The sequence below is a fragment of the Gymnogyps californianus genome, chromosome 17, assembly GCF_018139145.2.
Source record: "Gymnogyps californianus isolate 813 chromosome 17, ASM1813914v2, whole genome shotgun sequence".
Classification (NCBI taxonomy): domain Eukaryota; kingdom Metazoa; phylum Chordata; class Aves; order Accipitriformes; family Cathartidae; genus Gymnogyps; species Gymnogyps californianus.
This window is the reverse complement of record NC_059487.1, coordinates 500,356-515,208: the sequence shown is the minus strand read 5'-3', so window position 1 is coordinate 515,208 and position 14,853 is coordinate 500,356. Positions and strand designations below refer to the sequence as shown.

The 14,853-nt window shown below is 47.5% G+C and overlaps 1 protein-coding gene across 4 annotated transcripts in view; it reads right to left on the bottom strand.

Moving 5' to 3' along the window:
• The window catches only part of PHF20 (PHD finger protein 20), a 74,309-nt gene extending 63,791 nt beyond the window's left edge, over positions 1-10,518 (bottom strand). For 3 of the 4 annotated variants that reach the window (XM_050907060.1, XM_050907063.1, XM_050907064.1), the window contains exons 1-2: positions 5,132-5,225; positions 2,854-2,908 (exon numbers count right to left, since the gene is read on the bottom strand). In XM_050907060.1, the coding sequence (XP_050763017.1) occupies positions 2,854-2,908; positions 5,132-5,189 (113 nt within the window). In that variant the 5' untranslated portion in view covers positions 5,190-5,225. Of the gene's footprint in view, positions 1-2,853; positions 2,909-5,131; positions 5,226-6,452; positions 6,501-7,936; positions 7,984-10,486 lie in introns of those variants that run through there. The other variant, XM_050907062.1, reaches the window with a different exon arrangement.
• Positions 10,519-14,853: the final 4,335 nt, after the last annotated feature.

Below are 14,853 nucleotides of genomic sequence, written 5' to 3'. Positions count from 1 at the left end.
GGGTCCTCTGGAAACGGAAGAAATCTTTCGTATTATCATATAGGGCAAAACCAAGCAGTTATGGCAAACCTTCTCTTTCACTAGTAACAGCCTCTATTGTTTTCTCTCTGGAAACTGCAGAATCACTGAAGTCTTTTTCAAAACCTCACCTACCTTTGCAAACAGTGTCTTCCAAATCACTGGTAAGTATGATTAAACCATTCCCTATGTACTATCACACCAAAATCCCTGCCTTTAAATCAGTCCCACTTCCAAACTTAGTACTGTCTCAATTCAGTACTTCATAAGCAGCTCCGAGGAAAGGCAATTCACTCCCACAATTCAGCCTCTTATTTCCTTCATTCTAGTGTACCTGTGCCAAACCCAGGGATTTCCCACCCCCCCATCAGAGCACAACAGAGGAAAAAAAAAAAAGGAACTCCATGAAAAGCCATAGTTCTCTGACTTGATAAAGGAGCACGGTAAACTTTGACAGTTTGCATAAATAAAAGTTTTCAATGTAAAGAAGTATGAAGTTTTATTCTGGATGGTAAGCTTGCTGTCCAATTCCTGTGAGGCATTCTACATCACTGGTGATTCAGCAGGACTACATAGTAGGACAGGTAGTGGGTTAATAAAAAGCACTGGCAAAACCAAGGAGTAAAAGCAACTAGCAAGAGATTGTCCTGTGTTCACTGGAGATGCAGCACAGGTGTAACTGAACTGGGATACTGAGGGCAGCCCCAAGATTTGAATTGCAGTTCCTATACAAGCAACAAGACACAAGCTTGTTTTGTTTCCTCCATGTATAGCAGTATAAGCAGTTTCTATGCCAAAACAGGTTTACAGTCGATTCCACAAAGCCTAAGCTGACTCTGCCATTCACTCCAGCACCAGTGTTCCAAAACTGCTAGCGTATCTATGTGCCCATTTTGAAACTGCCAAGGACTAAGTCCAATCACATTTTGCACGTAAGGTTTTTATTGCTCTGCAATAGTTAGTTTTGACCTTTTACTTATACCATCTGCATACACGATACCAAGCCTCGCATCTTCATCAGTGGTAAAACAATGAAAGCCTCACCCAGTTCACCCCCTACAATATGCACGCCCCCATCAGGAATGGTCAATCCAGAGAAGTCCATGGTCCCCACCACAATCGGAAGACCTTGCAAGTGGATGACCACAGCCATGCTGTGCTGAAACCACACACCTGCAGATGAGAAAAGGTAATGGCTATATCAGACTGCAAAACAGTATTTACAGACACCATTTATATCATACAATCCTAATGGCATCTTACGAAGACTAAGTACAAGTCTCACAAACATTTAAACACCACTTTTAAAAATTGTTTTGGTGCTGACTTGGGAAGCTGATTACAACAGACTTATTGCCTGCATACAAAAAAATTCTGCCTACCAGGTTTTGCCTACAGCAGCGTTGCTACCATAAAGTATGCCTCACTGTATTTTACCCTACATATAAAAACAGAAATAAAACCCCACAGCTGTTAAAGTATTAACCCAGAAACAGTTTCTGTATTCATCTAAGGATCCCCTTGCTCCTTCCTCATGTTTTGTTTATGCATACCATTTCATAGCAAGGTGAGTAAGTTTTAGGACACAACCATAAGTTTCAGAAGATGTCCTTAGCACTGGTATTTCAAAACACAATGCCTCAGATCTTCAGTCAAGTTTTTTCTTAAATGCAACAAGAGCAGAAACAGGGAAGATTCAAACTGGACATGAAGACCACTAGACACTGCAACAAATTCCAAGCAATACTGCATCACCTCCCTTTTTCTATCCAAGAGACACATTTCAAACAAGACACTGGACTACATGCAGTTCTTATTTGCACCATGTAAGATCCTCAACTAGATCTTAACCCGCACTCCCTTCTTGCTTTAAAAGTTTCCCAGATTCAATCAACAACTACACAGGCAAACTCTTTAACTGAGCAACACAACACTGAAATTGGATCCTGAACCGATACTTACAATTGCCATAACAAGAACACTGTACAGCTAATTCCTCAACACTGAAACATTCCCTCAAAGCACAAGACTTAGTATTTTATTTCAGATTCCTATTTTTCCTCTAGTTTATACAAGTAGACTAGCAAAACTGACACCAGTAAAAAAAGAAATCTACATTTGCTCTCCTCTTCACGCAGAAACTAAGACTTACTCAAAGTACTCGGTGACAAAAGCAAAAAGGTGTCAGTAAACATAAGTTGCCCTCCCTGGATCAAGACCCTCACACTCTCCCTAAGATTACAGGATATCGAGACTGTCATTTTCATCCTCTCAACAATGTCCCATGTAACTGTGCTGTCAATTCAAGTTGGTGGTGAGACTGGGACAGATCAACATGGAAGCAGTAATTATGAACATGGGCAATTCAACAGAACAGAAAAAATATTTTTCTATAATAAACCCTATTTGAATTACCAAGTGCAATTAAAGAAATAAATACTCATTACTGAAAAGAATTCTTTTCAATCATTTGATCATCTCTCATTTAGCTGTTCTGGTTTCCCCTCTTTTTTCCTGTAACACACTAAATGTAAGAGAAAAACACTCTTAAATACTGAACAAGCAAAAAGATTTGGGAAAGGGTTTAAGTCACATGAAATAAACCAAGTTTTTCCTAAATAAAACAACATTCAAGAAAACCTACTTTAATGAAACTGCCATTTTTCCCTCTAACTGAAAATGTGCAGTCTTTAAGAATATATGGATTTAATTTAGAGAAATACTATCCACAGTGCCTCTGCAACAATTAAGAAAAACCTGAATTTTAAAGCAAAACTTCAAAAGCTTAAAGAAAAGCTACAATTAACAAAGCCAAGGATCCGTGCTTATACTCACCAAGAAGAAACTCGTTGCTTATATGGCTGCAAACATTCCAAACACTGTTGTACAACTACAGGGAAGGAAAAACATGTCATGTGAATTCAGAGACTAAAAGCAGTTTAGAGTTAAAAAAAAAAAAGTGTTCTCTATAGCCAACGATATCCCAACCATAGAGTAACACCTCTAGAACACCAATTTAATCTGAAAATATTTTAATACAGAGGGTCAGCAGGCTGTGATCCAAATTAGAGAAACTTAGAGATCCTTACAGACACACAGACAGTCCCTCCACACATCCACATCAAATTTCTCCATCATTTATTTATCCTTTGCCAAACAGAAGCCACCAGTAACTTTATCATTACTCCTACTTTGGTGCACCAGATATTTCAGAATAACCCCATTAACTAAGCAAGTGGACAGTGTAACTACCAAACCTTGTATATGCAAGTAACACAAAACTCAAGGTACTGTCTGCAGACGTTTAAAGAATAGATCACTGGCATGTTAAATCCACCATAGGGGCCACGTTGCACTTAAAGGAAATTACAGCCTACAGTCAGTTTTATCTTGTACGTTGAGAATGTATGATTCTAGGTGAAATGACAGGCTAAAGATCCAGCACAGACTATCATTAGTTCACCACCTCTTCCAACGGATTGCTAAATACGAAAACAAGAATTCCTACTGATGGGTGTCCCCACACCCCTTTATCTCATTTGCTTTTTTGCCTTCCCTTTCTCTGTTACTCCAAGTTGCAGAAATTCTTAACTGCTCTCCCCACTTTTCTATCTAACCGCTATTTGGCAGACAAGACTTTTAAGCAAATGTATCTGAAACATTCAAAGATACTTAAATGCAACCAATCTGCCCCAAATATAACAGCCTCTTTTCCTCCCAGGAGTTTAATGAGAACTACTACTGAGAAACCCCCACAAATATCACTGCATCAATCACACTCCCGTCACCCAAACAGTCTTTAACTCTGAGGACAGTAGCTAAAAAAGGAGAAAGCTTCAATTCTGAAATACCAAGTATGAGAAGCAGCCCAGAAACAAAACCAAAACTGCCAAATCTAAGTCAAAGGGTCAAAATGCCCGAGTGTTCTAGATCTGGAAGTACATCAAAATTCTTTTGCAAAACAATTACAGCAGACTGGGATTCGCACAAGAGAAGTCATAATTTCTGATGTAACACTGTCCTGTTTCAGCTGGGATACGGTTAATTGTCTTCTTAGTAGTTGGTACAGTGCTGTGTTTTGGATTTAGTGTGAGAATGATGTTGATAACACACTGATGTTTTAGTTGTTGCTAAGTAGCGCTTATCTTAAGCCAAGGACTTTTCAGTTTCCTGTGCTCTGCCAGCAAGCAGGTGTGCAAGGAGCTGGGAGGGAGCATGGCCGGGGCAGCTGACCCCAACTAGCCAAAGGGATATTCCATACCATAAGAACTCTCACACTCAGTATATAAACGGGGGGAGTTGGCTGGGAGGGGCAGATCACTGCTGGAGCATCAGTCAGCAGGTGGTGAGCAACTGCATTGCGCATCACTGGTTTTTTTTCCTTTTTTCCTTCTTTTTTTTTGTTATAGTCCTTTTCATTACAGTTATTATATTTGTTGTTATTGTTAGTATTTATTTTACTTTAGTTACTAAACCGTTCTTATCTCAACCCACGAGTTTTACCTTTCTTCCCCAATTCTCTTCCCCATCCCACTGGGAGCGACGGAGCAGCTGCACGGTGCTTGGCTGCTGGCTGCGGTTAAACCATGACAAACATACAATTCCTACTCATACTGGTGGATTTCTGCTGCAGTATCATGGTGGTTAACAAACTTTAAAATAACCCGTATTGAAAGATGACTTGTTAAAAAACCAACCAAAACCCTAGGTCAGATACAAGCCTTCAACAAGCTCAAATTACAGATACACTCTTATTTAACGAGCATGGCTTTTCAAGATATATCATGGTAAGACTGATGCTTTCTGAATATTTAAAAATATCTTTTAAACTATTCAGAGAGACAGAAAAAAAAACCTTCTTGCATTTAGAAATAATTCCAACTGCCACAAAAAAAGCAGCCTAACAAATCAGGGAAAAAAATTACATTAAACACTTCTTTCATTGAAAAAGCTTCTAGCAACTTAAGACTCTAAACATCTCTATGGTTTTAGATTTTCTCAGTTAAGAAAGAATAAATTTAGTGTGAAGGATATTTTAAGGTGTAAATTAATATCAGACAGCAAGAATTCTCTCAAGGAAATTAAGAGTTCAAATGTTTAACAACTAAACGACCTGCAGACGGCTCAAGCAAGCTGTGTTGTTTCTTATGGAAGCACAATCTCCAGATCATGAGAGTTCACCACGTCAATCCATGCATGTCTAGCCATGTGACCAAACACAAGCCAAGATGACCAAATGCAGTCCTCTCCTGTCAACAAAGACATCCTCAGTTGGATAAACCACATTCATCACACAGCAGAGGGATCTGCGTTTTGGTCATACGAGAAATAAACTAGAAGAGTCTCTCCAGAACAGTTTCTTCATCCACAAATCCAATTCATGTCAATACATGCAAGGCTTCTCCGGACTGCAGGAGGAGTGGCAGAAATATGCTACAGCCATTTGAGTTGTTCTGAGAAGCCTAACTTAGCCCATAGATTGGGCACCCCAATGCAATTTCTCCTGTTTTTCTACATGAACTGAAGCTGTATAAAACCACTTCATGATGCTGAATGCACCGAGTGTAACCGTCCTTGAAAAGACACTTTTGCCCTGCCTAATGGGTACCTATGGGCTCACAGTGCCTCTGTCAAATAAAAATGAAATCAGGAAAAGGAAAAAAAGTGGCCTGATTCTCATTGCCATTCTATACTCCCTCAGAAGCAAAACCAACAAAAAACCCACAGAACTCCTTGGACAAACTTACTTACAGTGGGACTATATTTAAATATTTGGTTTAGGGTGGTGTTGCAGCAGCCTAAGGTTGAACCTATTGAACAACGCTGGACAAGGCCCTAACTGTCAGAGAGTGGCCTTGCATGACAGATGAGGAAAAGAACCACATGTGCGCTCAAAAACTCATATGACAATTTCACGATTTTGCAAAGACAACAGGTTTCTTCTTAAAAGACCATACCTTTAAGAAATGGGCAGGGTCCAAGAACATGACTTCCATTTGCTTACATATTGTCTGCTTGGCTACAACACCTAGATCACTGAGTCTAATACCATTTTGCACTCAATGCCAACGTTTTAAAGTCAGCACAAACATTCAAGCATTAAGTGGCTCTGAAGTATTACCACCTACATCCCTTTTGAAAACAATACCTTGGTATTCTAGGGAAGTCCACATTTGAGATAGAAATTTAATACTTAAAGCTATGTGTTGGTCAGTAAGCTGACCAATTAATTCCTCAGTTTTGACCAGAGGTCCTGCCCCTGGCTTTGAGGTTGCTCTGGGTGTTCCAGCAACACGCTATACACTCAGATCGCTGAACCTAAGACTTTTCTTATTAGTGAGCATCAACATGTATTTTAGCTATTAGAGGAAAAGATTACAACTGAAAATGGAAGGAGCCAGTAGGAAAGCACAAAAATTATCTGGTAACAGTACCTGCAGCAGTAACTGGACTTGGACTTCTGACTCTTAGAAGAAGTCTACCTGTAAAAACATCCATAAAAAAAATTTGAGAAACATTTTTCACAGATAATTTATAGCACCTGCAATACTGGCCACTGAAAAATCCCACAGGGCACTGTTTCCAGTCAGTATATAGTGTTCTGACACTTAGACGTGGCATTCTCAGTTTCATTATTCAATTGCTTCCTGACTGGACAGGACCAAATCTACCCTACCTGTTAACAAAGAAGGGGATATTTTCATGAGTCAAATAAAGGGAAATCTTACAAGTTACACTACCATGAGCTGTGATGAAAAATTACATCTTCGTTTAAGATACTGCATTAAGCAGACAAATCATCTGTGTATGTGCCACACTGTAAGAAGGATGTGACTCCCCCATTTTATTACAAGAAGGAAAGAAAGGGATGCAGTTCCAGCTCAGAGATGAAAGGACAGCAGGAAAAACAAACAAAAACAAACAAAAAAAAAATCAGTGCATCTTTTTGCAAGACTGACAACAGCAATACTGAGAAGACAGAGCTGCAATCTAGGCAAAGGACTGATATAAATACAGGGGATCACATAACAAAAAAGCCATTAGCAACCTGCATTATAGTGAAGAAGCAATTAAAGTCTGGTATACTTGCAACCTCTGCTACGTTAACAGAAGCCTTTAAGCTTTAAGCCTTCAGCTTTAAGACTAACTAAAAACCCTAACTCAAACCCTATCAATGGCAACTGTCTTTGTGCCACTGATGCACAGGTCTAGGCTAAGAATGCTCAGTTCTACATCTGGAGCACTAGAGGTGTTCAAGATGGTTTCCCCACTCAAGCACTCTGTGGAACAAAAGGATATTCTCCATTTCCTTGGGAAAGAAGTGCCGAGTACAAGTAGCAGAAAAAGAAGTCTGTTTTGAAACTAGTATTTTAACATCAGCAACAACATCAGGAAAGCTCTTTGGTGCCAACTTCATACTGAAAAAAATACCCCACCCCACACTACGCAGTAGTCCTTCCCCTCTTTCTTTTAATACAGGCTACCTAGCTAAACACACAGATGGAGATGTTATATCTCTTTTTAACCAATTTCATAAACCTACCTGAAACGGAGTTCTTAAAAAAAAAGAAAAAAAAAAAGAAAAAGGCAGACTGCAGCTGGCTGTACTGAAACAAGGCTGGCTGAAAGTTCTCAAGCCCAGTGAAACCACACAAAGGCATGTCAACAAAGTAACAAGCCTCAAAAAGAAGTAATTACATTCCAACATGCATTATTTTCTGCCACACACATCTGCAGTCAGTCAGCATGGACACATTATACACCCGCACGCGCATGATCACTTAAGTCTAGTGCTTGCATCCACAAAAAAACTGAAAAGCCACTGGTTCCAAAAGGTTTTTTGAAATATATAGGCCACGTAGCTATTGGTATTTTGACAGCAAGGACAAACCAAGAGCTCCAAGTCACTATTTCTTACCTGAAAAAAGTCTTTTCCTACAGGAAGCACAAGAAGTCAAAATAAACCTGTAGGCAAGCAAGGAACAGAAGTATGAAGATGATAAGGAATAAATTGAAGCAAAAAAGAAAGTAGTAGACTTGTGCAACTGTTGAATGAACTATTACAAGCACTTCACAGGACTTCTCAATATGATGCACCATTAAGTCCAAAGTGTACGCAACTTTTTTCTTTAATTTAAAAAAAAAAATCACTACACCCACGCAATTAGGCAACCATCAAGAATGCAGTTTAAATACTGGTAACAACCACTTGTAGGGCTGAAGAATAAATCCTCCCCCCGCCCCATGTACATTCTTTAGCTCAGCTCACAACACTTACACAAGTGCTCACATCTGCGCAGGACAGTGCCATATGGGCAGAAATAAGGAGACAAGTGGCAGGACAGCCTTCCTACAGCAACAGCGTCAGCTCCTGTCAAGGTCTGACAAATTACAGCTACGGACAATACCTAGCTTCTAGAGATGCAGTTATAAATAAAATACGCAGTTACAGAGAATTTATCATCTCCTACAATTGAATTAGGGACTGCACCCTCCTTTCCTGACCAAGGGGGAGAATTTAGGTCAATATCATTGCCTATGTTATCCAGGAACTACAAGAGCAAAAGAAAGCACCTCAGAGAACTTATCCAATTAAAGGTAAGAATTAATTACATGCTTCTTACATTTCAGTCAAGGCAGCACTGTTATGAGCAATTACTATTCTAGCCTCATTCCCAACTTGACCTTAATTAATTACTCTGGGTTACAGGCAAGCAGATTTTACTCTCAGACTGCTCAAGTAAAATTTTATTTCCATTCAGGAGACATCAAAGTTATCAGCAAGAATGTAAACTGAACTCTTCCACAAGCTGACTTAGGTAAAATAATGAGTATTCATCTAAACCACCTTAAATTCCAGAACTATTAAAAAAGTCACATAAAAATTAAAGAGAATTATACTATGAATGATCTTTGCTGCAAGTCTTCTCACTTGGTTTTTTTTGGAAACTGGTCCTGTGAAAGGATCCTTGTTCATTATAGAAAATTATATGAACCTAGGTCAAAAGCATTTCTGTTATAGAGATGCTCCGTTACAAGCTTCTGTACAGATACCTACAAAAGGCTACTTCAAGTCATTAGCACTGTTTTTAACATTTGGTTTTATTCTCCTACTGCATACAATACCAAATTCTGTACACAGAAAGAAGACATCTATTTTATCCAGCCTGGACTCATCACCATTCAAATATCCCTCCTGATCTATTTTTAAGCATTTAGGCTAGGAACAAGAGCCTGGTATCACAGCAACATCTCTGGTACCAGGAGGATTTTCAGTAAGTAAAGGAGATATAACTGTTTCCTAAAATTGTACTGACAACCTGCTTCAATCAACCAAGCCCTGCTATGGCTACAGTCTGCACGTCCATGCCAAGCCAACTGGTACAATAACCCATCTTGGTGGCAATAAGCCGTATCTGAACCTAGGCCTGTCAGGAAAAAGAACACGGTGCCTCCCAATTCTATGCATTAAACTGGTGTGACATGAAGCAGCTTCCAGGTTAGCGCAGAGATCCACCGTTATGTCCATTCCTTAAAGACATTTTGAAGGGACAAAATGCAGCGGGATGGAGACGTGCTCCAGACTTCACGGGAGACAAAAACGCCGGAAGCCTCCAGCTGACGGTACCGCCTACGGAAACCAACCCCGGCCGTAGTGAACACCTTGCGGGACAGGTACCTGCCCCACTCGAGGCTCCTCTCCGCTCCGTCCCCCGGGGCCGGGCGAGGAGCAGCCGCCGGCGCCCCGCCGACACCAGCCCCGCCGGCACCGGCCCCGCGCCGCTTCCTCCCGCGCCGAAGCGGCGAGGCGCCGACAACGGAACCGCGCCGCCGCGCCCGCAACTCCCGCGGCCCCGCCGCTCCCCCGCAGCTCGGGGCCCGCCACGCCACGCTCCCGGCCGCTCCCGGACCGCGCGGCCCCCACACCGCCGCGGCGCCCACCGCGCCCGCCCAGCCCCGGCCGCCGCCGGCACAGCCCCCGCGCTCCGGCCCCGGCCCCGGCCCGGGCTCGGGCTCCGGCCCCGCCGCAAGGTCACTCGGCCGCCCCCGCCGGCCGGGCCCTCGGCGCCTGCGCTCGGCCCGCACATACTCACCTGCCCGCGCCGGCCGCGCAGCTCCGCGGGCCGCCGGGCGCGGGCGGAGGCGCGGCGAGAGCGAGGGCGAGGGAGGCAGGGAGCGGGCGAGGCCGGGGGCCGGCCCGCGGCCAGGGCCCCCCGGCCTCAGCGCGCCAGGCCGCGGCGAGGCGGAAGCGGCCCCCGCTCGGCGCCCCGGGCCCGCAGCGCGGGAGGCACCGCCCGGCCCGGCCCGGCCCGGCCCGGCCCTTTGTGCGCGGGGACGCGTGCCAGCCGCGCCGCGCCCGACCTCCCTCCCCTCGCCTCGCCTCCCCTCCTCGCCTCGCCGCGGGCCCGCAGCGCGGGGCAGGGCAGGCGGCCCGGCCCGGCCCGCCCGGGCGCCGCCGCGCTCTTACCGAGGGATCTGTACGGGAAAAAGGATTAGAACGGAGCCGAACCGCCCCGGGCCCCGCTCCGCGCCGAGCCCAGCGCCACTGACCGCGCAGCGCCACAAAATGGCCGCCCCGATGCGGCGCCGCCAGGGAGGGGGCGTGGCCCCGCGGGAAGGGGCGGGGCAGGGGAGCCCCGCCCTCTCGAGGCCGCGGGGCGCGCTTTCCCCGCGTGTCGGCGGCGGTCGCGCGCGCTGGGGGCGCGAGGCGGGGCCGGGCGTGGGGGCGGTGGCGGCGGCGGCGGCGGGGCGGGAGCCACCGCCCCCGGGCCGAGGGCGCTGAGGGAGCGCGGCCTGAGGTGGCCGCGGCTGGGCGGGGCCCCGTCCCGTTACCTCGGCGGGAATGGCTCCCTCCCATGGAGCCCGCCCAGCCTCCTGCCGCCTCAGAGGGCAGCCCCCGCGCCCCTCCCGCGGCTGCAGCTTCTCACGCCGGGCGCCGGCGGCACCGCGGCACCGCAGCGCAGCTCTCGGGGAAAACAGCGCTTGGGTGCTGGAGGTCCTGCGTGCTGGAGGCCGCGGAGAGTCCTGCTGCCCAAAGCTGGGCACCACGCTTGGAAAAAATCCACAGCGCAGCATCAGATGGCATCAGATGGAGCACTCTGTGTGCAGGAGCGTGAGGCGTTTCGGGGTGGCGGGGGTCCGTACTAGGGTGAAATACAGGCCAAAAAAAAGCAGTCTGACACTTTTGGTCCTCCATGAACCTGGATGGCCGGGCTGGGGGCACGCACCAGCCCTCTGACCGTCTCAGCAGCTGTCTGCTGGACTTAGTCCCCTTCGTTGATGTCCCTTGTCCTGGGGAGCCCAGACCTGGACACAGCACTCCAGGTGAGGCCTTACCAGGGCCAACCAGAGGGGGATCGTTAACACCCCCCAACCGGCTGGCTGCCCTTCGGTACAGCCAGAGAACTGGACGTTCTTCTGTAGATACAGAATTCTACAGGGGCAAATCAATTTTTTTTTTTTTTCAGTTTCATGCTAGGTTGAAGCCAAAAGCAGACTGACACAGAAGAGCAAAAATCTTTGCAGGCTGAAATTCTTCATGACAAATATTATGGTATTTGTCACTGTGGGTGGATAAACTCTTCTGGTTCAGGTGGTTTTCCTGGGATAATCCATCATTTTCTGCTCAGAGGCCACAGAGAAGTGGGTGATTGTTGTTTGCCGGGTTTTGGGATCAAAAGAGTAACTGCTGTGGCCAAGGTGTCTGCAGAAGCAGGGCTAGGGCTGCGGGTGCTGCCAGGCTCCAGAGGAGGGCACAGCATGGCTGGAGTCCAAGTGCTTTTCTCTCCTGTCTTCCTCCTGCCGAAAAGCCACAGGAACTGCTGTCACTGCACAAATCTGGCTGCTCCCATGACATCAGCCTCAGCCCAGTGCCATGAGCTGCACAGGACCCACAGAGCACAAAGGATGGTTTAAAGCAGAGTGGTCCCCATCACTGTACAGCAACTTGTGTGTTAATGCTTCTCTGACAGAGCCTGAGCTGTGTGCTGGGAATTTGTGGAAGCAGAGTGGCTTGCTAAAAATACCACAACAGGAAAAAAAATGTGGCAGACAATGTAGTTATCAGTTTGGATTTGTTTTTTAACCTGGAAATCTCACATGGGGTTTTAACATTGCAGGTTTCTAGGAGCAAGAGAAAAAATGCAGAAAGAATTAAAATAGAAAGGAGCTAAAAAAATACATAACTCCGAAGTTTTGAGGGAAATAGATTTTTTTATTTTTTTACCAAAATGTCAGCATAGTGTTTGTGTATTGGGTTTTCTTAGAGCACTATATTTCATTCAGGAGTTTTCATCATTTAAAAAAACCACGGAATCTTAGCACAGGTGCCATGAGAAGGCACATGTCAGAAACCACTTCCTTCTCCACAGAAATGGGTCTTTCTAGATCCCACTGGTTTTGAGATGTGGGAAATAACCCTTTGTTCTGCTGTTCCCACTGAGAGCACACGGCTTTTGGCAGTCCGGGGATGTGTCTATGCCAACTTGTGATGTTTCTCCTTGTGCACTGTCCAGGACTCCAGCTTCAGTATCTGATGTCAGTGGCCATGGTTAACATTATTGGAAACCCTCAGACGTTAGACATACCTGCCTGTTTTGGCTCGCCACAGAGCGGCAGCCCTTCCCAGGGAACGGCACTCCTCCTGCGCTGGCAGCCACCGTAAACACCAGTGCTGCCTCTGCCTGTTCTCAGCCGTGTCTCAGACAGATCCCGGCCTCCTCCAAGAGCTTCTGCTCGACTCAGCTGGATCGGTTGGGCTTCAGTGCTTTCCCACACGTCAAGGAAACCAACAAATGTGAACAAATGAAGCATTGCAGCCTGGGAAGGGTCTGTCTGCCTTCTCTGAGAAGCAATTCGGGTCTCACCTGCAAAGCCTTTATTTATGCTCAGCATGAGCAGCGTCACAAACCCCACCTGGCTTGCTGTCGGGGAGCGGCAGGAGCAGGATGCTGTGCCGGGACAGGCGAGCCGGAGCCGAGCTGGCAGCGGGACAGGCAGGGCACTGACCTACCCAGCATGGTGCAGGCCAGCAGTGAATGGGAGCAGAGCAGGTCCAGTGACAGGGACCAGATGAGCATGCAAGTCCCACAGCGATGAGGCAGGTCCGCGGTCAAGGGAGGAAGTCAGTCCATGGGTTGGCGTCAGGGTCCAGATCAGCACAGGAATGGCTGACCCGGCTCAGGCAGAGACCCAAGGGCGAGGGTCTGCGATTAGGTGACATTCCTGAGGAAGAGGGAGGAAGCTCCCAGTGAGGCATCCTCCAGCTCTTTCTGTTCAAGGCCAACTACAGCTGTGCTATCAAAGAGCTGGCCTTGAGCGCAGGCCGCCACACTGCTGGCACTTCCCTTCCCTGCTGGAGAGCTGAGCTTGTTGGCCGGCCTCCCCATATCTCAACAGAGAAAATCAGGCACGTGCCAAGGGCAACGCACCCGGACAGCCTTCTGCCTCCACTTCGGCACCAGAGGAACCGTGCTCAGAAAACGCCTCTTGCATTGACTATAAAAGGAGGCCAAACCAGCTCCAGCGAGCGGTCTGCGAGGCCAGCCTCTGTGCTCGGCTGGAGTAATCCCCTGCAGGACACTCTCCCTCCTCCCTGACCGGCCACCCGAGGGGCCGACGTGGCAGTTGGGAAGGGGTGGCTCTGTGCCCGCAGGGCTTTATCTTCGCCTGCACAAGGGCCTCTGCCAGCCTGAGGCGGGGAGCCCTGGGCTGCCTCTGCGCAGCCCACGCGGGGTCACTGCAGTCTGCACGACTGCAGAAGCTGACTGCTCTGCTGCCGGGAGAGGCGGTGTGTTGTGCAGATCATCAGCCCTGGTGGGGGTTAGGTGAGGGCCAGGATGGGTCAGGCGGGTTTACAGACTCGTCTGGACATAGTCCCTGCCCTCCACAGCAAAGTGCGTGCAGCAGTCCAGGGATGAGTTTTCTGTGTCCAGCTCTCCCTACCATGCCTCACCCTGCTCATACGTGCTCTTGTCAGAACATTGCTGGAGGTCCCCAGAGGTCTGGCTGACCTCCAGGCCTGGTCCCAAGGTGCACACAAGGGTAGGAGATGAGGGACTCACCAAGTCAGTGTGCCTTCCTCACAACAGCACTCCACATCTGGGCAGTTTCTACCTCAGGACAGTTTCTCATCCCTTCTTTGTTGGCCAGAGCATCCGGAGAGGCTGGGAACCGGCTGCAGATCTCCAGGGAAGGATGTCTACCCTCAGCCTGTGCCCTTGGTCAGGGCAGGCACAGCCCTATCCGTGGAGCGGCATGGCAGAGACATGCAAACAAGTGGGTGCTTCTGCATCAATGCACCTAGGCAACCCCCGCTGATTCCACTGGGAGTAGGGGGGAGGCTGTAGCCCCCTTCATCTCCTTGCCCTCTTTGGGGCTGTCTGCCTGCAGGCGATAGAGACCCTGCTCTATAGGCCCTTCGGTGGTCCCTGGGGCTATAGGGTCTGGCTGTCCTGCACTCTTCTGAATGGTTATCCTGCCCTGAGAGTGAGGAGGTAGCACACACCACAGGGACACCCCAGCCCAGTATTTGGGTACCATTTGCAATTGCAGCACCTTCACCTTTCCCAGCAGGCACGAAGGCCAGGTCATTTCAGGGGAAGCTGTACCTCGTGGCTGAAACAATCCAATAGCTCACTGCCCTCAAAAGAGAGGGCCCCACTCCTTCATGCCCCACCCTCCACATCCCCCCACGACCCACCCGGTCTCCCCTGTTGCTTGTGATCTGAATGAAGCACCAGACCTGGCACAGACGGGATGGAAGAAATGGGGCTGCGAGTGGAGACGAGCTGACATAAGCCACTAGTTCTCCTTTGGGAGAAGTAGTAGCCTGTA